The sequence below is a fragment of the Oryctolagus cuniculus genome, chromosome 10 (assembly GCF_964237555.1).
Source record: "Oryctolagus cuniculus chromosome 10, mOryCun1.1, whole genome shotgun sequence".
In the NCBI taxonomy this organism is placed as follows: domain Eukaryota; kingdom Metazoa; phylum Chordata; class Mammalia; order Lagomorpha; family Leporidae; genus Oryctolagus; species Oryctolagus cuniculus.
In genome coordinates this window covers 75633495-75659016 of record NC_091441.1, presented here as the reverse complement: position 1 = coordinate 75659016, position 25522 = coordinate 75633495, and the positions used below count along the sequence as shown (strand labels likewise).

General features: G+C 48.8%; 1 protein-coding gene and 1 long non-coding RNA gene across 2 annotated transcripts in view; one reads left to right on the top strand and one right to left on the bottom strand.

The window, feature by feature from the left end:
- Positions 1–17639, bottom strand: part of PDZRN3 (PDZ domain containing ring finger 3) — a 252081-nt gene extending 234442 nt beyond the window's left edge. Inside the window, exons 1-3 of the mRNA XM_051851467.2 lie at positions 16917–17639; positions 4493–4579; positions 225–332 (exon numbers count right to left, since the gene is read on the bottom strand). Coding sequence (XP_051707427.2) covers positions 225–332; positions 4493–4579; positions 16917–17639 — 918 coding nt within the window. The remainder of the gene's footprint in view (positions 1–224; positions 333–4492; positions 4580–16916) is intronic.
- Positions 1–23325, top strand: part of LOC138844074 (uncharacterized) — a 31185-nt gene extending 7860 nt beyond the window's left edge. The window contains exons 2-3 of the long non-coding RNA XR_011379474.1: positions 2036–21297; positions 21594–23325. This is a non-coding gene — a long non-coding RNA (uncharacterized lncRNA). The remainder of the gene's footprint in view (positions 1–2035; positions 21298–21593) is intronic.
- Positions 23326–25522: the final 2197 nt, after the last annotated feature.

Below are 25522 nucleotides of genomic sequence, written 5' to 3'. Positions count from 1 at the left end.
AATTGTGAACATGCCACTCATAATCCAGCTTCTCTATATTTAACAAAAACTTAACACCAAGGCAGTCAACACTCTGTCTGGTCCCACACAATGGGCGAAAGCGAGCCTCCTGCCCAACCATCTACCCCTCAGGCCTCCCTCCCCCAACACACGTCCTGCTTTGAGCTTGACCAAGACAGGATGGCATTCCGCCTATTAAAAGACACGGGCCGGTGTTCACATACCTCAATAATCCTGTCGTGAATTTGCAGGCCTCCTTCTTTGGCTGCAGGCCCACTGTCAACTATTTTGGACACAAAGATTCCTTCACTGGATGATCCATCTTGGGTGTCCTTTGGGTTAAAAAAACACAGACATGACCGCTAGGCACTAAGTCGGGCATAAGAACAAAGCTTATACTCTTGAAACAGTTATTCCCTCTTGCTCTGTCAGAAGTGGCAAGAGCATAATTGTTTCTCCTAATTTGGTTTAAACTAAAATTAATACATACATATAGTAAAATATTTCAAACCATGCAACAGATATAAAATGATGAGTCCCTGCCATCCCTAACCCAACCAGCCTTCTTTGAGTTTATGCATCCTTTCTAAAATATTTCAATGCATCACCTTGCTAAATATGTATTTGCTCCTGTTTTAGGATCAAACATAGGACTATGCTGTTTCCACTCTTAGGTCCTTGTGTCCCTCATTTAACTCTAGAAATATGGTAGATCTTCCACCATCAATCTCCACGTGTCTATCCTACTTCTTTAAGTGGCTGAATCCGAGCATATGGATAACTGGCATTGTTTCCAGCTGTTGCTCCTAGAGACAATGGTGAGATAATACACTTCTACTTGCATTTTGAAATGTCTTTGCTACTATGCATCTAGGGCAAATGGCTAGCAATGGAACTACTGGGCCAAAGGATATGTACATTTGATAGATAGTGAGTGACAGACTGCCTGCAGAGAGTTTGTACTGATAGTTTATCAGTCAAGGTTGTTTCTCCTCATCCTGAATTGCACAGTGAATTGTTAGGCTTCTTGATATCTAATCATCTGATCCTAAAAACCTGCACTGTAGTATATTTTTTTCATTCTGATTTGTATCAGAAAAGCTCACCACCACTATCCCAGTCCTAATACATTCTGATCTCCTACCAATCTTCTCGGATCCCTTTAGATGTTGAATTAAACAACAGGATGGAAACTTTCTGGGAAAGAAGACAGCTCCTTCCTTTCCTTAAAAATCAAAAGGCTCCCACAAGCTCATAAAAAGCCCTCACAGCTTGTCCATAAACTTCTTCCTAAGCAGCTCTGTGGCAAATCCTCTCCAAGTCTGAAGATTAAATTTCTAGTAATTAACAGATGGATTTATAAATCGAATGGCACAAGCATGCGTTGTTTCCAAACAAAATGATTTCAAGAGTAGGTTCAGAATGTGCCACAAAACTCCAGAATCTATCACCATAGTAAAGTCCTTGCCATAATGCCCTAAAAACTCTGTCTCAATTATATTAATTCAGCATAGACATATACAAAAATGCCATTGTTAAAAAAATAACTATGCAATCAACATTTTCCTCTTCAGGCAGGAAAAACAAAACAGATCTTCTATGTTCTCAAGAGGGAAAGACAAGACTCTGAAGCAGGATCAGTCCGTCCCCAAGCAATGCAACAGCAGCCACTGGGGTTGGGAAAATGCACATTCCTCGGCCTGTCTCTCCTTCTCCCTCCCTCTCTGCTCCCCCAAATACAGACACACACTAAAATACTACATGATTCATCAAAGGAAACCAAAATCACAACCCAAAAAGAGCATTAAGTGTTTTTCCCAACATTTATCCCCACATGACAAAGATATGTCTCTCGCTGCCATCTGGATTCCATCAGCACTCTCCCCAGAGCAGGGCCAGCAGCACTGTGGGTGCTGTGTTAGATCAGCTAGCCTCAAAGGGCATCCCTGCTCTGCATCACTGTGTTTTGCACGGGCCTACTGTGTCCTAACCTTTTACCGTCTGATGATCTGTGTGCCTCCTTTCTCTCTCACAGGAGAGTGGCCCACAAATGCACCCATCTAAGGGCATGCCGGTAGCTCTCCGTGTGGATTCCTCAAATGTAAGTACAAAGTTGTGCAACACGTCTATGTACTGGGAGCATGCTATGCACCAAGCACACCGTGATTGCTCTAATGTGCTTCATTTAATCCTTACAACTATGGTTAAGTGGGGAGTATCACTATTAGCCACTCCACAGATAAAAAACAGATCAACAGAGGTCAAGTAAGGTATCATGGTCAGGGTCTCATATCTACAGGGTGGTATGGTTTGGTTTCAAATGGAGTTGAAGTTGATTCTCTTGATCTGCATATGCCATGTCTCCCAGTGAGAAAACTCAAAATACACATGGATCCAGAACCTAGCACTTCAGACTATGGAACATTCCACTAGAGGAACCTGAAGTGTGTCTCAGTGGACCACAAAAGATTTACGAGCCAGCTTGGGTTCCCTAAGAGGTGATGTCAATATATCAAATGCAAAGAGATCTGTGTTTATTCTGATTTAACCACTTTACATTTCTTGGCTGGGGAGGAAGAAGGAGATAACGGGATAGGGTTTTGGCTTTGGTTTGTTTTGCAAAACATACTGTACATAAGTAATCATACTAAGGGAACATTAGAAAGTTCAAGTAAAAGTCAGAGAGAAACAGGCACAACCCAACACCAGAATTTAGGTTAAAGTAGGGGGCAGACAGAACGCAAGAAACAGATGACAAAAAACAAACAAACAAACAAAAAACCCCGAAAACACAAAATCAAAGAGAACCAGATCAAGTCCACTCTGAACAGCTGGATTTTCCTCTTAAAAGACATCCCACTTTATTCTTAGTTTGGCTCCTCTCCTCGCACATTTTCAGTTAGAGCTATTCATCAAGGTGAACTAACATGACTTGGGATTTATTCTGCTTTGCTGGCTTGAGTCAAAGAAAAATGAAAGGGATTGTTCTCATCCCAGGGGCACCTGACAATAAAGTACGCTTGCCAAGGGCTTAAGGGAAGGGTCTGATACACAGGACTGGCTGCTGTCTTGTTAGGGATCTGCGAACTAGTGAATGAATGATGTGATTTTGCTGAGAGCATTAATGAAATACATCACACAATGAAAAGCCCATGTCAGAAGCCCCCAGCTGGGCTATTTCACAAACCAACCAAGCATCTAGCACAGGAATTCCTTGGAAAACACACACATCATTTGTTCTGCGTTCTACTTCCAGTAACTCACAATGTTGTGCGCTGTTGCTCATCTTGGCTTTTTGTGTGTACTCAATGACCTGCCAGATTTTCCAGGCAACAGTACAGAATACATTGAGGTTTCATTATGCTGTTTCTGCTAATCAGGCTGAGTTGTTTCTTTTGTGTGTGTATTTTTTTTTAACACTGTGGCGAATAAGTGCATCTGGAAATAAAGTTTCTTCTGGGGCCATGCATGTATTTCTTACAAAAAGATCATGTGAACTGAGAACACTTGGGAAAACTACAAAATCAGATCTGGCTTACACATCACCCCCTCTGCACAGCCAGCACCTTCTCATCCTTAGGAGCCGGCTCAGTGTCTCCTCCTCTCCTTCCTGACTACCTGAGCTAACGGGGCCCTTCGCTTCTTGGTACCTGCCGTATGCCACTTTCCCACTTCACCACACTTCTCCCAGTCTACAGTGATCAGGTTTACTTGTTTCTTGTCTAATGTCCCCTCTGCTCTAGGACAAACCTCAGTGACCACAGGGACCCACGTCTTTCTGGCTTCCACTGGACTTCTCAGTTCCTAGCAAATAGCCCCCTTTATTGAACAACCAAATTAGATTGTTCTTCCCTTTCCTTTGACTGTTTTCCTTTGAAGCAAACGAGGATATGGTCAGCAAAAGCAAAAGGCAAGGGATTCGAAAGTCCCCTGGAACAAGGGTGAGATCCTGAGCCGCACCCTGCAGTGAGTTCACAGGGTCCTTCAGCAGGCACTGTTCTTGCAGTTAAGCTGACAGATTTGAATCTGTCTGCTTCGAGGAGGGGCTGATGAAGAACAGGGTGGGCAAAAAGCTAGACGACCTGCAAAGGAGGCCTTTGCCCCTGACTGAGGAAGGTGATCACAGAGAAGACCCAGGACCACACTTCTGGCCAGGCCACCCCACCCCAGAGGAGTGTGGCTGGGTGCTTTGTTCCAGCTGCTCCTCCATCATCTGCCTTCACTCAGTCCAGTCGCTACACACTCAGAAATGCAGCCTCAAAGCCAAACAATGGGAAGTAGCCATTGCATTAGCAGGATCACGCTGTTTTAGGAGACCAAAACACAACAGAAATATCCCAGTGTGAAAATGTCAGCTAAACAATCCACTCTTGAATTCTAGAGATCAGAATGAAGTGAGCTAGGGCTCCAAATGCACCCCCCTCCCCCAAACCTCAACCTCTCTTGCAGCTACACCAGGGAGAGGAAAAATGCACTTTAGTAATGAACATACCACGCACGGCCGGCCACCAATGATATTGAATCCCAGGGAGCCGGAGTCCCGATGCAGCACAAGAGTCAGGCTTTTGGTCTCTTCACCCTGCAAGGAAGAAATGGATCCAAATCTTCATTCACAAGCCGCAAAGAGATGGTAGGAATTTCCTAAGTGGACTCAGGGACTACGGAAGTAATGGCTACAAATCTTCAAGCTCGTGGCAAGTTTAAGCAAGGGGACATTCGGGACTCAGTCTGAAATTCAAGGCTCCAGGTACTGTCCAGCCTTGGATCGACCACGTAAGGATGTCTGGAGAGGGCCCCACATGCCTCAGGAGCAGTTTCTATGAGTGACACTGTGGCGTGCAAAGGCGCCTACCCTCCCCCGTCCCCCCTGCAACTGGGCCAGCAAACGCCCGCTGTCTACACGGCCGCCTTCTGTCTGTTTCAACCATTCTCAACAGCAGCATTCATGGCATGTCACGGAAGGCTTCGGAGTGCACGCATGGCCCATCAATGGTCATCTCTGTTTGGGAGGACTTGGAGGGGCGGGGGTGTGCGTGAACAGTCAGATGCAAACATGGAGGGAAAACAGAAAATCCAGCGTCTTACTGAAAAGGGGGAGGGGGTGTTCTCACAAAGTCATTACTGTGCAATCCATATGAAACGCAGAGCTGTTTGACACAAAACACTCTGTTTAAGGCTGGTCAGTGGGAAACCCTTTAAATCAAACAAGTAGAAGTCACCCAGGCAGTCACACAGGCATAACATTCAACCGTGTGAGGGGGTGCAGACGTCAGGGCACCTCAAGTAAGACAGGAATAAAAATAGATTGATCCCCGATGTGAAAACTATCACTTAACATTCTTTGGTATAAACATTAAACTCACTGATACACCTCTGAAAAGTTCCCAGTTACAAATAACGATACCCAGAACTTCACACGCACTATGAACCTGCATGCGCTTCTCTGGCTTGTTCAGTTTAAACATGGCACTTATTGTAAATACACTATTCTTGAAAGGGGGAAAGACAGAGAAACAGGGAGAGAGAAAGAGATTAAGATCAAGATCAAGATCTGCCGGTTCATTCCATAAATAACTACAACAATCAGGGCTAAGTCAGGCCAGAGCCAGGAGCCAAGAATTCCACCTGCGTCTCCCTCTTGGGTGGCAGGGGCCTAAGGACTTGGGCCATCTTCTGCTCCTCCCAGGTATGTTAGCAGGGAGCCAGATTGGAAGTGGAGCAGCTGGGACACAACGAACCAGTTGCAGGCAGCAGCTTAACCTGCTGTGTCACAGTGCAGGCCTTTCTTTTTTCTTTTTTTTGTTTTTCAATAAACAGCATTGCCATCCCAAGAATCAAACAGTGCTATCAATCTTCATAACTAATTGGGGCTGCTACAAAGGCAACTACTTTCACTGCTACAACAGAATAAAAAGTTCAGAATGAGTCTTGAGATCTGAGGATGCTGACTCGCAAATGAAAGAGTTTATATCTTTCTGCTTTGGACACTGAAAGTCTTAGTAAGTCCATTTCATGCTCTGCTGCCTTATAGAGATAAAAAAGACATACATGGGAGCTGGAGCAAGTTATCTTACATGTCATACAAGCCTGGCTCTCACAACTCATCGGTGATCCAAACCTCACAGTTACACAGTAATCCGAGGGAGATGGCTTCAGTTTGATAATCTCAAATGATGTAGAAAGAAGAACGCACAATCAGATGAACACAAAATTGAGTTGAAAATCTGTGATAACTTCTTATTCAAAAAAAAGAAAAAAAATAAAATGGTTCTTACTACACTACATTAACAACAGTAGCAGCTAACATTTATCGACTGATTGCTCTGTTCTAAAAGCTATACAGTGTTTAAATGTTTTGCTTCATCCAATCCATCTTACAAATGGGCACTATATCCTCGTGATATAGGTGGGGACACTGAGGGAGAGTGATTGCGGAAAACTGTCCCATGTCAAAGAGAAGGAAAAAAAATCAAGCTGAGATTCAAACCCATGTGCTCCAATTCTAGGCCCTAATCACGCTTTTATACTACTCCCTTTCAGTGTAGAATATAGAAAATACTCTCATGTAAACTAGCAGTATCAGTCCTCACCCTAGAGGGCTCAACGTTGAAGTTCCAAGAGGAAAGTCATTCAGGTATGGTTTACTCAGGAAGCCAACATCTGAACAAAAGTTCAAAGACCCAACCTCATGAAGACATCTAGGTCCAGCTTCCGGCCTCAAGGATCTCTCTAGGTGGGGACAAACGAGACCATCCTTGAAACAACATTCCTCAGCCATTAGTAGCCTGCACAGAAGGCTCTGGAACAACCCAGTTGATGTACATTTCCTTGCCAGATGCAATTGCGGGGGAGGGTGGGAAACAAGACAGAGTTCTTATTTTCTACAAGAGTCTTGGACTTGCCCGCTGTGCAGGGGGAGACGCTGGCTCTAGGCTGCAGGGGCTGTTTTGGGGCTGATCTGCAGCGATAAAGCGACATGCAGAAGATTCTCCACAGGAGGCTGGGAAGGATCAAGTGTGAGAAAAGTTCAGGATGAGCTGAGCTCCTTGCGTTTCTCCAGCTCATTGCCAAAGGTCAAACTCAAACACGCCGAGCTTAACTGTGGCTTTCCCTCTCCACTCTCCTGCCTCCAAACAACCTTAACAACTTCAGCTTAATTTCTAATTTTTCAGAAGAAATATGAATAGAGAGTTGAAGCGCTACAATCACACCACATGCGATTTGTTGGTATTGACTTCTGTTTAAACACTTGGCCTGCTCCCAGGCTCAAAACGTTTCCTGTTAGAGGGTATTTAAATGATCATTTAATTATATCCTACCAAATGAACAAATGGGATAAGGACCAAGGCTCTCATCAATGCTGCTTTCCCGACTGCTAACGCTGCCTTAATGGTGGTGTCTTTGATTGGAAAGAAATTTTAACCAATACTGGTTCTTTGGGGTAGTTTGCCATAACAAATGCTTTGTAATTTTCTCAATGTAAACACCTGATAAACAGCTGATTTTGAAATAGGCAAGCAGCAGCCCAGCTGGTCTAGGACTGAGTAGTTAGAGCTTTTGAAATTTAAACATCCAGGGGCAGGCTTTGGTACCGAGTTAATCCACTGCTTGGAATGCCTACATCCATATCAAGTGCTTGGGTTCAAGTCTCAGCTCCACTTCTAACCCAGCTTCCTGCTAACGCGTACCCTGGGAGACGGCAGGTGATGGCTCCAAGTATTTGGGTTCCTGTCACCTCCATGGGGCATTTAGATTGAGTTCTGGATTCCTGGCTTTGCTTTGGCCTATCCCTGACTGTTGTGGCCATGAGGGTGGAGGAGCGTGAATCACTGGGTGGAAGATCTCTCTCTTTCTCTTGCTCTCATTCTCTTTCAGATACAATGAAAACAAAGTAATAATTTTTAAAAAATGGATATCCAATGACCGAAACTGAAGCATTTTCTTCCCTAAATCAGAAAGGAAGCAAAGGCTACAACAGCTAAGAAGCCAGCAGGTCCTGCTCCCAGGAAGCGGGGCGCTCTGCCTGGCCAAGCCCTCCCCAGCTTTGTCACCTGCGGGGCAAACACAAGCCCCCTCGCCACCCTGCAAGCCCTCATTTTACTCATCAGCTGTGGCCTCCTCCTGGGATCTTAGCCCAGAGTTGCTCCCCAGAGGCAGGAGCCCTTTACACACAGTGTCCGCCCTTGAAAATGGTCAGAGGACAGAAATCCAGAGTCCGTCACTCAGCGGTGACACAGGCTCACTCTGAAATGGTGAATCTTTGAGTTAATGTCTCTTTCATTTTTTTTTCCCAAGAGCAATCACTTCAAATGTCTAAAGTTCCTTCAGGAATTTTTCTGAAAAAAAGCACAAAACCCTGCAGGTGTGGTAGGCACTTAATCCATGGCCAATAAATGCTGGATCAATCTGCACTCTCATTTCATCCCAAGGACTGTCATAGCTGCTGCCAGAGCATACTCCCATTTTAGGGATGCAGCAATCAAGGCTTAGAGGAGGTTAGAAGATCCCATCCTATCAAAGTCCTATAAGAGGGGCCAGCACTGGGCCACACTGGGTTAAGCCACTGCCCGTGATGTTGGCATCCCATAAGAGTGCTGGGTGGGGACCAGGATAGAGTTCGAGGCTCCTGGCTTTGGCCTGGTACAGCCCTGGCCTTGGAGACTATTTGGAGAGTGAACCAGCCACCTCCCTTTCTTTGGGTAACTCTTTCAAATAAATAAATAAAAATAAATAAATCTTTTTTAAAAAATAAAAAGTCCCTCAACAACAGGGCCAAGGGTGCACATGAGCCCCAATATTGCCAATTCCAGGGTCTGAATACTAACCACACTCAACAAACTCGCTCTATTCAGGAGCCTGGAGCCTGCCCACTGACCCTAGTCCTGCACCCAGCCCTAACCCATGCCTGTCAGCGTCACGCCTCTGCTGATCCACCTGCAGCAAGGACATGGGCATGTGAAAACAGCGAGCTGACAGCAACACTGTAGGTGTAATCTCTGCTCAGGATTCAACTCTGCACTCACCACCCTCCCAGGAGCTGGGGCTGCTGCAGGGCCCACAGCCATCACCTGCTGTCTCCCAGGGTACGCGTTAGCAGGAAGCTGGGCCCACTCTCAGACACACAGAGGCTGCACGGGGTCTCTGCCCGTTTGGGTCCCTGTAATTATACACAGGGAACGGGTGAGAAAGATGGCCATGCAGGTCCATCTGGTAGTTATTTTCTTTACAAGACTAATCATTATGTTACACCACTTCCCCCTTCTTATTGGAACCGCTTTGTTAAGACACCATTAGTCAAAGGGAGACAGTGGCTAAGCCACGACTAAACAGCTCGGGTGAGCAAAGCACAGAAAGATTGCGCTGTGTTTTCAAAGGCAGAGTCGGGCTCTGAGGCCCTGGCTTGTAGCTATTCAGCTTTATACTTGCACCACAGTGCCCAGCCCCTAGAAAGGAAGACGGCAAGGAGCCCAGACACGCGGAAGGTTTCACGCAGCTCCTCCCATGAGCTACGCTTACCATTTCTAGGACAAAAGTGAAAGAAATGAGGCACTTTCCAAGCAAGACACCATCTCTTTATTCCTTTGTGTTTAGTTCATCTGAATTTCCTTTATAGCCAGAATCTGTTTGGTTTTATACTTTGCATGCTCCACACTGGACCTTTGAAAGTGGAAATTAGGGCATGGGGTGAAGATCTTTCTTCACTATGGACCAGAGGCCAACAGACAAGCCAAAAAGGAGCCACGAGAGGAGGCTGGGTAAGTTGTTTGACTTTTTTGAGCTTCTTGATTTTTTTAAATCTGTAACATGGAGGGTAACAGGTGACGGGCAGGACTGTCTACCTTATAGGGCCCCTCTGAGGAGTAACTACATTCATGCCACACAGTGCTCTGCACACACAGTGCTCTGCTCTGCATATGTAATGAGACTTCAGAGGGGACTCTGCCCCAACAAATCACGCTTTTCTCTGGTTTTGGTAGCAGTGTCTGAGCTTGAAGTCAGGTGACACCGGATTCAAGTCCCAGCTCTACCCTTTGACTCCAGCTTCTGTCCTAAATTTAGCTCTATAATAATGTTTTAATTAAGCGATTTACTTATTTGAGAGGCAGAGACAGAAGGAATGAGTTCCATCTGACTGTTCACTCCCAAAATGCCCACAATCATGGGGGGTAAGCTGAGGCCAAAGTTGGGAGTTGGGAACTCAGACTACACCTCCCATGTGGGTGGCAGAGACCCAATTATTCAAGCCATCACCACTGCCTCCCAGGGTCTGCATTAATAGAAACCTTAAATCAGGAACCAGAACTGAGATTCAAATACAGCACTCCAATGTGGGATGTGGGTACCTTTTGTTAGAAAGAAAATTATTTGAAAAGCAGAGTGACAGAGAAGTAGAGACATAGAGAGATGGAGAGAGAGAGAGACAGACAGACAGAGAGAGAGAGAACTTCGATCTACTGGTTCACTCCCTGAATGCCTACAATAGCTGGGGTTCGGCCAGGCTGAAGCCAGGAGCCTAGAATTCCATCCCAGTCTCCCTCAAGGGTGGCAGGGACCCAAGCACTTTGGCCATCATGTGCTGCTTTCGAAGGTGCACTGGTAAGGAGCTGGATCTGAAACAGAACAATCAAGGCTCGAACTGGTGCTGTATTATGGGATGCACAGCCTAACCTGCTCCGCCAGCCCCAAACATCTTAACCTGGTGTCTTGATCCCTAGGTCAAATGCTCCCCCCCATAACATTTTATTTGTCCCTCTCACTATAATAAAAAAAGTGTACCTAATGAGGAAGTTGGAGAAACTAATGTGTATAAACACGAAGCACCCTGAGATGTATGACATCTAGTGGAACTCAACGAATATTACTTCCTTTCTTTTTAAGTTCCTTGGACCGCAATCCCAATGCATAATTGTCTTATAAATAGATTCTTACTCAATAAATATTTTTCCAGAGAGGCCAGCAATCATTTCTGAACAGAGAAAGAACCAACTCATAGATAGATTAGAACAGAATGCCCCATTCAAATCATCAAGTTATGCTCATTTAACTGAGTAGCTGAGTTCCACGTTTGTAAACCAAATCCCAATTTTCTTTGCCAATCACTGAAATGGAATAGAAAAGACAGCCTACAGTTCTAATGGCTGAGGCTAGGCGCACTGTGGAGTGGCCATTCACTGAAGCTTTTCAGACACACAAAATATATGGAACAGTGAACACTCAACAGATACGTTTCAGAGTGGTCAGAGTGGCTGCACATCTGGAACACCTTGTGATACAACTGTCTATTCAATCTGGTTGTCTCCAGGGCTGAAGTGGGCAAAACAGTGTCTGGGATTTGGGGCTTTCTATAACTGTCTCTGGGTGGATCTAGTTGAAGAAAAATAAAGTTTGCTTCTCCAAAACCTGGAAACAATTTTGTTAAGGCAGGCAGCGGGGGTGGGAGGGTGTCACAGAAATATCCATGCTTTCCTTTAACACAAGCCTTCTCTGGGTGAGCAACATGCAAAGTGTGTGTGTGTGTGTGTGTGTGTGTGTGTGTGTATGTGTGTGTTTTGACAGGCAGAGTTAGAGAGAGACAGAGAGAAAGGTCTTCTTTCTGTTGGTTCACCCCCCCCCAAATGGCCACTAAGGCCAGCGCGCTGCGGCCGGCGCACTGCCCCGATCCAAATCCAGGAGCCAGGTGCTTCCTCATGGTCTCCCATGCGGGTTCAGGGCCCAAGCACTTGGGCCATCCTCCACTGCCTTCCCGGGCCACAGCAGACAGCTGGACTGGAAGAGGAGCAACTGGGACAGAATCCGGCGCTCCAACTGGGACTAGAACCCAGGGTGCCGGCGCTGCAGGCGGAGGATTAGCCTAGTGAGCCGCAGTGTGGCCTCGGCCAACACAAGCCTTCTCTGGGTGAGCAACACGCAAAGTTTTGATAGCTGATGCAGACAGCCCTTTCAATCTAGAATTCATCCACCAAACAATACATTCCCAAGAGCAGCCAGTGCCCATGGCAATGGAACTGTGCCTGGTACACAGCCCTGACAAGGCAACCTCCTCCGATTATTTGGTTACAGCTGTGACAAATGCTATGCAGGAGGCATTGAGTGTCAGAGGGAGTGTCAGGGCAGCAGGCATAGTCTGTGAGGTCAGAGAGTCCACCTGGCTTCCTGATGGTGGTGATGCTGGAGGTGAGAGGGGAGGGACAGAAAGAAACATTATCTGGTGAAGAGAAAACCATACACGTGGACAGAAAGACTGTGGGTGAGAGGGAGGGGTGGGTAACTGGTAAGTTAGTGACGAGCACACGTAAAGACTGTGCCAGGTAAGAAACAGAGCAAGTACAGGGGTCCAGAGGCACAAAGGAGCTCGGGAAACCCTCACAGACCAGTGAAGCCAGGAAGAACTAATACAGGGAAGATTGGGGGCAGGGGCCGGTGCTGTGGCGCAGCTGGTTAAAGTCCTGGCCTGAAGCACCAGCATCCCATATGGGCGCCAGTTCTAGTCCTGGCAGCTCCTCTTCCGATCCAGCTCTCTGCTGTGGCCTGGGAAATCAGTAGAAGATGGCTCAAGTGCTTGGGCCCCTGCACCGGCATGGGAGACTGGGAGAAAGCATCTGGCTCCTGGCTTTGGATCGGCGCAGTTCCAGCCTTTGCAGCCATCTGGGGAGTGAATCATCGGATGGAAGACCTCTCTCTCTCTCACTCTGTCTCTCTGCCTCTCTGTCTCTCTCTCTCTACCTCTCTCTGTAACTTTGTCTTTCAAATAAATAAAATAAATCTTTAAACAAGAAGAATGGGGCAGAGGAAGCCCATCAGAGCACAGCAGGACATTGTAGCCACCCTAGAGAAACAGGAAGGTGCAGAGCTTTAAGAAGATTTGCATTTCTAAGACATCACTTCTAGTGTTAGGTAAAGAATGAAATGAGGGAAGTGAGGACATCCCATATGGGTGGCGGTTCAAGACCCAGCTGCTCCACTTCCGATCCAGCTCTCTGCTATGGCCTGGGAAAGCACCCATACTTGCATGAGAGACTCGGAAGAAGCTCCTGGCTCCTGGCTTCAGATTGGTGCAGCTCCAGCTGTTGTGGCCAATTGGGGAGCAATTGGAGAGTGAACCAGAGGATGGAAGACCCCTCTCTCTCTCTTCCTCTCTGCTTCTCCCCTCTCTGTGTAACTCTGACTTGCAAATAAATAAATAAATCTTTTTTAAAAAAAAGAATGAAATGAAGGCGAGCAGGAAGATGAGCAGAGGGAACAGGTGTGGTTTGAGCAAGATGGTGGTGCCTGAGACCAAGGCTCCAGAGAACATTCTGCAACTGTGCTGGTGTTTCTGATGACTGCGACTTGGGACATGTCACTAGCAACTAGAAGGTAGGTAGAGGCTGAGGGTGTTGCTGAAAATCCTACTATGCACAGAACAACCACACCCTCCACCCTAACAGCACCACTCACAACCAAGGCTCACTCAGTCCCAAATGTTAACAGTCTGAGGATGAGAAACCCTGGTTTAGACCAAAGCAACCAGTAGAATGACTTAGGGATCTATGACTAGATTCAAGGAGGTAACCTCCCCAGGAGGTCATGGCCAGCTGGATAGGAGGGTCAAAGACCAGAAGGTGTTGAGGAGGGGTCTCATGTTTCTCAATAATCCCAAGGAACATCTGGGATTTTTCCTTGCCCAGAAAGCAAAAGAAAGGTTTTGTCTGGAATGCTTTTCCTCTTGGAATCAGGTGCGTAAACCAGGGGGGGAAACTGAGGCTGGGCGCAATACTCTTTAAGTTACTCAATGTAGCATCACCAAGTCTATGGCAACCCACACAGACACGGCCTCGGTGAGGTCAGCCATGCCTCTGTGGGCCTTGGATACCTGTCATGGAACTGCCGGAGAGTTTTCAACCACTGTCCTGGTCTCACAACATTTAGGAAGGGCTGTTTAGACAACAACCAGAGAGAGTGTGGAGAAGTCCAACACCTGTTTGGTCCACCTAGTAACGCAAAGGACTGGTGTGGCCTGGGAGCTCCCTGGAAATACAGAATCTCAGGCCCCAGCCTCCAGTGGATCAGCACCTCCAGGGGTGAGACTGGGAGAGCTGGGTGTGGACAGCTTCCCAGTGGTTCCCATCATGCTGAGGTTACAGCTCTCACTTAGAACAAAAGAAACCATCTATGCGGGTACAGCACTGACAAACCCTCAGCATTCTGTTCAGCAGGTGTCAAAAAAAAAAATTGAAATCAAAGCTAGTTTAAAGAAAGCCGCATCATTCACGAAATGAGTTCTAGGCTGTTGAAGAGCTCGTACTGAAAACCTCCTGCGTGCTTATCTGCTTCAGCTCCTAACAGAGAAGCAAACATTAAGGCTCATAACAAAATAAAATAAAAGTGTTGCGCATGAGGGTTTCCAGGCCATATAAATCCGTCTGCCTTTTGGAAGAGGATAAACAGTGCCCAGCAGGGGCAGAGAGTGGGCCCAATGAAATAAACAAGTTCTTAAACAGCTTCCAGTGGTAGGGGTTTTACGGCTGATGCAGAAAAAAGCAAACGCTCTCAGCAAGGGCCAGCGAGGGTTAACTTCAGGGCAGGAGCAGCAAGCAAGCTTGTGAGTGTGTGTGTGTGTGTGTGTGTGTGGGAGGGGGGTGTCTCAGCAGAGGCCAGTAGGGGTGTGAGGCCAGAGAACCAGCCCTGGCTGTCCCTGAGGTCCCCGAAAGTCCCGAGCAAGGCTCCAACTCCAGAATGAGTTTCTCTGGAGGCTCAAAATCACCATCTTGTCCGTGGCTTAACACCCGTGATGATCCTCCCCACTCACCAAGCAGAACTTCAAAACACATCTACAGTGTTGATTCAAGTGTCACATTTTTTGATTTTGAGAGAGCATTTACCCAAACACTCCAGAAAGAAAACAGAAAGGCAAGAAGAAATAATAAACCAGCTCCACAACGCATGATGTATTAACTCTAAGGGAGTGAATGGCTTATTTATAAATAAGCGTCACTTAGAACGATGCAGGAAGTCCAGATGACAGCATAAACAGGAGAAACGCAGGAACTCCTCGGCCCCAACCCTGGCGCCTGACGGAGGAGCACGCTTCGCCCTCTGTTTTGGTGACTCTAGGCTCACACCAGTCTTTTGTGCGCCTGTGCGGTCCTGGGTGAGCTGAGGAGCTGTAAATATTTGCCCTCCGCCCAGGACTGGCCAGCTGCTGAGGCTGAAGCTCACACACAGGGCAGGGGCCAGGAAGGGGGGAAGTCAGGAAACTGCAGACAGGGTGTGCACGTAGGAAAGTACGGGGGCTGGGAGAGGCCAGGGGGAGGCAAAGCAGAAACAAGCCCCCGGGGGCTCTCTCCCATGCTATCTGGAGCAGGCGACCACGGACCACCGTGGCAGCAGCCTGGACTGTGTCGCTCCCTAGGACAGCAGAAGCACCCAGCTGCTGAAAATCAGGCTAACTATCAAGGACACCAGTGGTTCTCAACCTAGGCGATGCTGCCTCCCAGTCAACGCTTGCCAACAGCTGGAACCATTTCTGATGGTCACCCTTTGGGAGGCACGGAGCGGGCGGAGGCCAGAGATGCTGCTCCGTATCCTAGATGCCCAGACTAGTTATCTGCCCAAAATGTCAATACGACTCCAAGGTATCATCCGAATCCTACCCTTACCCCTGAGTCACTGCTTGACCTCAGACAAGTTACATAATAGCTCATCCCGAAAGATTAAACAGACAAGGCAAGTGAAGTGCTCCCACAGTCACTGGCGCATAATAAACACTCAATAATCAGTGTTTCTGGTCACCTTGAGAGGCCACCGGATGGTGGCTGAGAGCTTGGGCTGGAGCGAGGGGTTCAAATCCCAGCCCTGGCACCCAACAACTGCCCCTCAGTGAGTCCCCACTTACAACATGAGAAGTGTCCCATCCCATTAAGTGGACTTCAGAGGAAGGGACAGGAGAGCTTAGCCCAGAGCCCACAGCCCAGAGCCAGATGCTTACTAGGCGTGGCTGTCACACCAACTTCCAGGACAAGGGGCTGGCTCAGACAGACGGAGACCTTAACAGTACTTGCAGGTCGCATTGATGAGGGGTTACTCTCTCCTAGGCCCAGTGCCAGGCTCTCCCTGCAGGCTGACAACAACCTTTCAAGCTCAGGCGCCCCCGAGGTGAGGCCAGCCACAAGGTCACCCAGCTGGGTTAGCAAAAAAAAAAAAAAAAAAAAAAAAAAAAAAGATGGAAAAGCAGCTCCAACTCCAGAGGACTCCCAAGATCACTTTATACTTGCTGGGGGAGGGGACAGATTCTTTCTGCAATCCCCAGATGGCAACCTCGGAGGGTGGCTGGCTGTGTGTCTGTGTGTGTGTGTGCGTGCGCGCGCGCATCACGTCTCCAGGGACGGCTGTTTCCAACTGGAGAGAGGTTAAGCGGCGCGCTCAAGGTCAGCCAGCTGGCTGGCAGCAGCGCCCACGTCTGGATGCAACTCTCCCTCCAGAGACCTCGCTCCATCTCTGGCATCCTTCTTCGCTTAACGACTCTACCCCGGCTGTGGAATCCCCGAGGATGCGCGGATCCGGTTCGCCCTGTCACTATTTCCTCCTCTGTGTCACGTCTACATGGGCTGTGTGGTTCCCTGCTTGGAAGAGCGTGGGCGGCTTCTCCAAGACCTCTCGGTAACCAGCTGCGCCTCTGCACACAGCACTGGTTCTGGGGCTGCCTCCTTCCCCCACACTTGGCTACGGGCGCCTCGGGCTGTCTGGTTGTGACTCTGCGTCCCCCCGAGCGTCCGGCCATTAGGGACCACCCTTCCCACACCCAGGCTCAGCGACCTCAGTGACACAGTTGGCAAGCGTCGGAAAGAGACGCGGAGCCAAGGATGCTCCTGGGAAGCTCCTGGCACCCCGGGACCCAAAGGCAGGGGGGCGGGCCGGGCCGGGCAGGGGGCGCCTACCTTGCCACCGGGCGGCGCGGCCACGCAGCGGCTGAGCGAGTCGAGGCGCGCGCTGTACTCGGTGAACTTCTTCTGGTAACGCAGCGCGGTCATCTGCAGCTCCAACTGCGCCGCGGCCAGCTGCGCCACCAGCGACTTCTCGCGCTTGCCCGCGCGCAGCGCCTCCTTCTTGAGCGCCTTGTGCAGCGCGCCCAGGCGGGCCTGCAACGCGCCGTTGTGCGCCCTCAGGGCCCGCGCGCAGCAGTGGCCGCCCGCGCGCTGCTCGCCCCGCGTCAGGGGCAGCCCGCAGCCTTCCTGGCAGCGGCCCACGGGCCGCGCGTCGCACGCGTCGCGCATGTGCGCCTCCACGTCGCGCCGCAGCAGCACCTGGCCGCAGCCTGCGTGGCGGCAGCGCGCGGGCGCGAAGTCGCAGTGCTGGAGGTGCTCGGGCAGCCGCTGCAGCTGCACCACCCGGCCGCAGCCGCGCGCCGCGTGCGCGCACTTGATGTCCAGCTTGAGAATGAGGCGCTTGAGGGGCAGGACGTGGTTGAGCTCCTTGGCTGACAGGCGGCCGCGGCAGCGCGCCGGGCAGTTACCTTCCTGTACCACCCAGGGCAGCACGCAGCCGGCGCAGAAGACGTGGCCGCACGGCGTGGTCAGCGGGTCCTCCAGGACCTTATGGCACAGGGCGCACTTCAGGTCCGGGTCCACGTCGCCGTCGAAGCGGTCCAGCTCGAAGCCCATGGTGGTGGCCGGGCCGGGGGTCGCCGCCGGGCGGGCGGACGGCTGCCCCCTCCCTCCCTGCCTCCCTGCGAGGCGGCCCAGACACGCCGGCTGCGCCGCCCGCCCGCTCGCCTGCTCGCTCTCCCCGGACTGAGCCTAATTGCTCCAGACTTCCTCGGAAAATGCCCGAGGAACAGGACTCCTCCGGCCGTATTTGCGCGAGTGCGAGCGCACGCACATCCCGCCTAGGCGGCCTCCCGCCCGCACCCGGCCCGGGAGAGGAGACCGGTGGCCAGGACACTTTGGGAGTTGGGGGAGTGGGGACCCTGGGGCTTGGCGAGGAGGCCTGACGCCCTCGGGACGCCTGCTTGTACCCTCCAGGGGCCTCGTCTTCCGCTCTCTCGGAATTTTCAGCACAGGAGTCCCTGCTCCAGCCGTGAAGCCCTCCCTGAGTTCGGCCCTGCTGTGGCCTCCTGTGCCCACACAGCCGTCGCTGGATCGACCCCTTCCCAAGCGGATCAAGGCTTTTGGCTCCCAACCTCCTCCCCTTAGCCTGTGGCTTTCTACAGAGGAAGCAGTACAGCCAGAGGCCCGCTATCCCAGCATTTACGGCCTTTATTTATTTATTTCATCCCAGGGAAAGTTACAGAGCCTGCCAGTTGTCCCTGCTGCAACTTCAGTTTCGGCCAGAGTCTCTGCAGCCCCTGGGACCGGGCTGGCGGAGGTTTCCAGGACCGGAGAGAACCTGCGGGGAGTGAATTTGCGGGGCCTTGGGCTGCCGGTCCGCTGTCGGGGTGGGAGAGGCTGACGTGCTGGCTCCAGCCACTTCATGCAACATGTCCCAGGCGTCTGTGCCGCGTTCAGAGTGGCAGGCCTTGTGCTGGGCGCCACTGAATCTGTCTCCTTAAAAATCTTCCGTGGTGAGAGAGCTCCATTTGCAAACGCCCGCCCCCCACCCCCACCCCCACCCCCACCCCCACCCCGCCCTACAGTGAGCGCTGCTGAAATCTAGAATTTGGAGAATCCCTGTAACCTCAGCTGCGTTCCTTCAGTCCTCGCTGTCGGTTCTTCCCTGTCCCCTTTGTCATCCTTCGTTTTCTCAGGCTGAGAGAAGGTCCCCCCCCCCCCCATCTTCCTGTAGGGTCCTGTAGATGAGTGTTTTCAAAATTCTAAACGTGGTTGCGCCAGAATTTGGATGCAGAATTTGGAGAGTCTGCACATGGAAGGAACTTCCAAGCAACGCTGCTGCTGTTGCTGGCCCGTGAATTTCCGCTTGACTGGAAATTCCTGGCCCACGGTGGGTCTGGACTTTCTTCTTCCACTCTGGGGTAGCTTTTCAAGCTGTATAGGGAGCCTGACTGGTTAGTCTTCAGCAACACTTGTGCGTGTTGAAAGAGTATTTTGGGGATTTGAACCTAGGTGGAAAGTTCATAGCATCACCCACGGCTGAAGGGAGCTTTTTTTTTGTTTAACCTCCAAGGCGGTAGGCATCCCAGAAACACACTGCAGACCGCGTTGGTGAGCACAAACTCAGGCTATGGAATTCTCATCTGGAATCTGCTGCTGGTTTCTGAACGAAGGTGGAAGACGCAAGCTCAGTGTTCAGCAAAACTCTGGACCCCGGAAAGTGGGATTATAGCGTGCACTCTGTCTAATTGCTTTTACTTCTCTCCCGCGTAAGCCCCATGACCTGCGCTGTTAAGCTGCTTCATTGGACTGGAAGAATTGCCTTGATGTCCAAAAGAAGCGCTTGTTTTGAGGTGACCTTTACAAAGTTGTCACTCGCCAGATTTTTCAGTGCATGGTTAAGGTCACTGGCCAGTGTTGTTTAATCCGTGCTGGTAGCATTGGTTGGCTATTGTGGTAGACTTTCTTTCTGGTTTAATGAATCAATTTATGTCTTTGATAAGATCCCACCTGGGTGGAATGTTACTGGCCATTGTTCAGCTAAGCCTGTGCCAAGGACTCCTCTATCGGCATATTTATGAAGCTACTCACAGGGACTCACATCATGGGTAAGAAACACATTCTTTCAACAGAGGTGTGTGGGCTTGTCAGTTTCACAGGGTGGGCTAGTGTCAACAGGGTAATAAGCTTCAAACCAAACTGGTTTTGAGAAACAGGGAAAGCGCTGTAATACCCCATAAACGGGAAATTAGTGCTTGCTTGGGGTGGACGCTTCTCTCCAGGGCTGTCCCACCCCACCCCCCAGAGGCTGATTGAGAGGCTGTTGATGAAATGCTACAGCTGAGGCCACAGAGACACTGGAGCCTAAAGCGGATTGGCCTCGTGCAAAAGGCGAGTCTGTCTGAGCCACTCCTTATTGGTTAATTTTAGCATCAGAATTCTTAGACGTCAGCAAAAAAAAAAAAAAAAAAAAAAAAAAAAAAAAATCCTAGAATGTCAGAGCTGGCGGGATCATGCATGTATTATTTAGTCTTTGAGTTGATCAGACAGGGAGGGGAATTGCCAGCCAAAAGCATTAAGACAGGAGGGTTCAAGGCACAGTTTCTCAGCCTTGGCACAGCTGATGTTTTCACTGGGATATCCTTTGTTGTTGGAGTGGTGTTCTGTGTGGATGGGTGTTTAGCAGCATCTATGGTTGTTAGCTGCTTGCTACAATAGCTCCATCCACTCCATCTCCTACCCCAACCCCCCACCCCCACCCTAGCCGCGCCCCACCTCAGCTCACAGCTGTGGCCAGGAGACATTGTCAGAGTCCTATAGGGACAAAATGGACCCAAAGTGAGAACCAGGATTTAGGACAACCATCTGTTCACTGTCAAACTCAGGCAATGCCGGCAGCCCGCAGCCTCTGCTGGCTGTGGGGTCAGCTGAAAGTGCAGCCCTGGGATATGAGACTGACAGTTGAAGCATCAAGCTGATTCCTTATTACCTGAAGAAAAACTGTAGGAAGTATTTAAGCCATCACCTGTTGCTTTCCAGAGTGTGCATTAGCAGGAAGCAGGGCTTGGAAGCAGATCCAGGCCCTGACTTAGGCACTCTGCTAGGGACTGCAGGTGTTCCAGGCAGGATCTGAACACTGCAGCAAATACCCACTTCAGAAATTATATTTCTATATGCACCACATCCTACCCTGATTTTATGTTTTAAATTTATTTTAAAGACTTTATTATTTATTTGAAAGGCAGGGAAGAGAATGAGAGAGCGAGAGCGAGAGCGAGAGAATCTCCCATCCACAGGTTAACTCCCAAATGACTCAACAGCCAGAATTGGGCTATGCTGAAGCCAGGAGCCAGGAGCTCCACCCTGCTCTCCCACATGGGTGACAGGGGCTCAAGTACTCGAGCCATCTTCTGCTTCTGCTGTCTTCCCAAGCGCATTGGCAGGAAGCTGGATTAGAAGAGGAGTAGCTAGGACTGAAAGGCTTTGCAAGCAGTGGCTTAACTCACGGCACCACGACGGTGGCCCCACAATCTGATTTTGAACTCTGTTTTTGCTGTCCTTTCTGTCAGCATAATTAACCAGAAGATGATGACAATGCATACTATGTTTTTGAGCTCATAGTAGTATCAAGCCGTGCACTCAGCATGTGGCCTTCATTACCTTGTTATTGTTGACAGCACATGGGACAGTAGGTGTGTTGTTAGGCCCATTTCACAGATGAAGAGCCTGAGGTGTACACAGCAGAGTTCCAGATCCTTCACTCTCAACCTTTGTGAGTATTATGCTCCCTCCTCCATAACCCCTAACTCAGGAGGCGTCACCTTGCAAATGAAGCAGCCAATCACACACCTCCTTCACCGATCTCCTCTGCTTTCTCTGTGTCCGTCTTCAGCAGCCCCTGGTATCCACGTAATTCTGGGTTTGGTACTAGTGAAAGCAAAAAGTCCAGGTGTTTGTGGGTGCTCCTTTCTCCACTGGCTTCCCTGGGCTTCACTGTTTGTAGTCCACTTGCTGTCACAACACCATGCAGTTAGACTAACTTTTTTTAAACTCTTTTATCAAATGCAGGTCCTGCCAGAAAGGTAGCAAGGGGATCATACCCAGTCCAGCGAGGTCACAGTCACTGACATTGCTGGCTTCTTAACGTGTCCAGTGTCAGCCATTCTGGGAGCCTCAGAGCCTTGCTCAGCCATGCGTTGGAGGGTAAGGGAAAGAGTAAGTGAACTTTTGATCCTGGGGATGTGTAAAGACTTAGGTAGGCCGGCGCCGTGGCTCACTTTGCTAATCCTCCACCTGCAGCGCCGGCACCCTGGGTTCTAGTCCCGGTTGGGGCACCAGATACTAGTCCCGGTTGCTCCTCTTGCAGTCCAGCTCTCTGCTGTGGCCTGGGGAGGGCAGTGGAGGATGGCCCAAGTGCTTGGGCCCTGCACCCACATGGGAGACTGGGAGGAAGCACTCAGCTCCTGGCTTTGGATCAGTGTAGTGCCAGCCGTAGTGGCCATTAGGGGAGTGAACCAACGGCAGGAAGACCTTTCTCTCTTGTTTCTCTCTCACTGTCTATAACTCTCTCTCTGTCTCTCTCTCTCTCTAACTCTGCCTGGCAAAAAAAAAAAAAAAAAAAAAAAAACAACTTGGGTAAGTTAGGATGGGCTATTAGATGATGGAAGAATAGGAAGATTTGGAAATGTGTGCAAAAGTTATGGACTGCAAATCAGGCATCCTTGCCTATTTCCCCAGATACAATCAGCTCCCACAGCCCCATGCCCAGGCCCTTGTGTCATCCTGATCATGACACAAAGTGTCTTAATTTAGTCCATGACTGTTTATTTAGCACATACTGTGTGCTAGGAAAGAGTTGTTCTCAACCTGGGGTTATACAGGTGAACAAGATGCCAGGGTAGGCAGAGGTAGGTCTCAGTAAAGACATCCTAAGTGAGGTAACTGTGAAATGTGGTAAGTTCTCCAAAGCCATGCCACTCGAAGTGTGGTCCAGCGCTGACCGAGTATGGACATAACCCGGGAACTGGCTGGACATTCAGAGTCTTTGGCCCCACCCTGGCCCTACTGAACAAGAATCTGCATTTTAACAAGATCCCATAGTAACCTGTGTGCACTTAAAATCTGAGAAACAATGCCCTAAATAACATAACACAAGCTGATGTGTTGGAGAGAAATTCAAGGTGGCCATTTCACACAGGGCAGTCTGGGGGCGAGGGGTGTATTGTGTTGTTGCTTGAAGAATGAAAACAAACAGCAACAGCTGGGAGAAGATTCCAGATAGAACAACAGGAAGGGCCAAGGTCCAGAAGGAGGCAAGCATTTGGTCTGTTTGAGCTCCACTAAATAAGACTAGAACTTGGGGCAAAAGGAACAAGGATAGACCAGAGCCAAATGAGGGTAGAGAAATAGGAAAGAGCCAAGCACACAGGGCCTTGTTGCAGGGTGTATACAGGAAGGAGTTTGCAGAGTGGCGTTGGAGGGTTTGGGGCAGTGGAGAGCACACTTGATCCACATCTGGTTTCCATGCCACGTTCTTCACGTCCTCATGGAAAACAAGGTCACGTCTGCATTCCATCCCACAAGCGTAACACTTACCAGGGACTTCGTGAATGTTGAGCAAGTAGTTATTCCTTGCTTCTAGGGTCCTAAGCTTTGATTGGTGTTACCAGTATGAGGTATGTGTATCAGAGGGTGGGTTAAAGAGGCTTCTGTGTCCTCTTCAGAATTTATATATTCGTTTAGAACAAAATCCATCCTGAACTCTGGACAACCAACTCCTTTATAAACAACTGGATCCCTACCTGGTGTGGCTTGGCAGACTTTGTACTGAAACTCTGTGTGTGTGTGTGTGTGTGCGTGCACGTGCATGCGTGCAAACATGTATGTCTATAAACACACTAGGGGACCTTGAAAAGTCTGTGAAAAATGGGATTAAAAGATAGCTTATTCATGCACAATGTTTTTATGCATTTCCATGAATGTCTTGAAGATCCCTCGTATGCATGCATTTCAAAAATTTTTGCACCAAACTTACCTTTCATCATCAATCTCCAGGAACTTTTTGAAGTCCTTTTGTATATTTGTGCATACGCACATAGAAGGGAAAAAGATTTAAGTTTAACTGGATAACACAGGACATTTAAATAGCCATTGAATGAAGAAGCTAGAAATTTACTTCTCCCTCAAGTTAAAAAGAGAAAGAAAAAAAATTGTAGTTAGCATCTTGTACTTCCATCCTTGGGGCTTGGCTTCTGGGCTGACTTCATGGGCCAAGAATCAGCCATTGCAGGGCAGAACACAATGGAGACAGAAAGTGGGGGAAGGAGACAGAAGCCCAAATGATTGCCCCTACCTTGGTTGTTCTTTATGGAGCTCTTCTGCACTCTCCACTCAACTTCTTTCTCTTGGATCTCCACAGGAGCCCTAAGTGTAGGGCAGGAAGTTTGTGAGAAGTGGTCCTTTATGCAGAAAAGTCGTTTCATGAATATTAATAGAGATGTCGCTTTGTATCCAGTAGGAGGGCTAAAGTCAGAAAGCCACAGTAGCAAGTGTTGACAATGTTGTGGGCGAGTTGAAACTCTCAAGCATTGCTTTTGGAATTCCAAAATGGCACACCTTCTTTGGAAGGTAATTTGACAGTTTCTCAGAAAGGTACACACTGAGAGACTGTATAACCCAGTAATTCTACTGCTACAGATATACTCAAGGTACCTGAAAACATCTGCCCACCCCAGCACTTACACATGAATGTTCATAGAAGCATTATTACATGACAGTCAAAGAGTTAGACCAACCCAAACCTCCATGAACTGATGGAGTACAAGCCAAACACAGTATAGCGAACACAATACCATTCAGAAATGCCACACATTGTATAATTCTATTTATGTGGAATAGGACAGAAATTACACTAATGCTAGAAGCTGGGGGGAGGGAGAAGAGGGACTGAGTGCTCGTGAGTGAGGGGTTTCTTTTTGAGGTGACAGAAATGTTTTGTTTTTTTTTTTTAAATTTATTTAATAAGCATAAATTTCCAAAGTACAGCTTATGGACCACAATAGCCTCCTCCCCCCCCCCCCCGTGTCTTCCCTCCCATCCACAACGCTCCCCTCTCCCACTCCCTCTTCCCTTCCCCTTCACATCACAATTAATTTTCAATTATCTTTATATACAGAAGATCAATTTAGCGTATGTTAAGTAAAGATTACCACATTTTGCTCCCACACAGAAACATAAAGTGTAAAATACTATTTGAGTACTAGTTATAGCATTAATTAAACACCTAAGAGTAATTGTGTATTAATTACAGAGCTCAACCAATAGTTTTAAGTAGAATATAAAACGCATCTTTTGCATTGTTGTGACTTCCCCCTGACCTCCCTCCCTCCCGTGGCCCTCCCCTCACCCACTTCCTCTCCCCTCTCCCCCCTTCATCACGTTTCATTTTCAGTTACCTTCATATACCGAAGATCAATTTAGTATATACTAAGCAGGGATTTCAACAGGTTGCACTCACACAACCGAACCAGGTATAGGGTATTGTTCGACTAGTAGTGTTGTTTTTGAGTTTCATACATAAACATATTAAGGACAGAGATCCTGCGAAGGGAGCATGAACCCAGTGACTCCCATTGTTGATTTAACAATTGGCACTCTTATTTATGACGTCAGCAATCACCCGAGACTCTTGCTATGAGCTGTCTAGGCTATGGAGGCCCCTTGATTTCACCAACTCTGAATTTGTTTAGTCAAGGCCATATCACAGTGGAGGTTCCTTCCTCCCTTCAGAGAAAGGCGCCTCTCTCCTTGATGGCCTGATCCTTCTGCTGGAGTGTTGTTCGCCAAGATCCTTCATTTAGATTGTTTTTGGCCACCGTGTCATGGCTTTCCATGCCTGCGAGACTCTCATGGACCTTTTAGTCAGATCCGAATGTCCCAAGGGTTGATTCTGAGGATGTGACAGAAATGTTCTAAAATTAATTGTGTTGATGGTTACA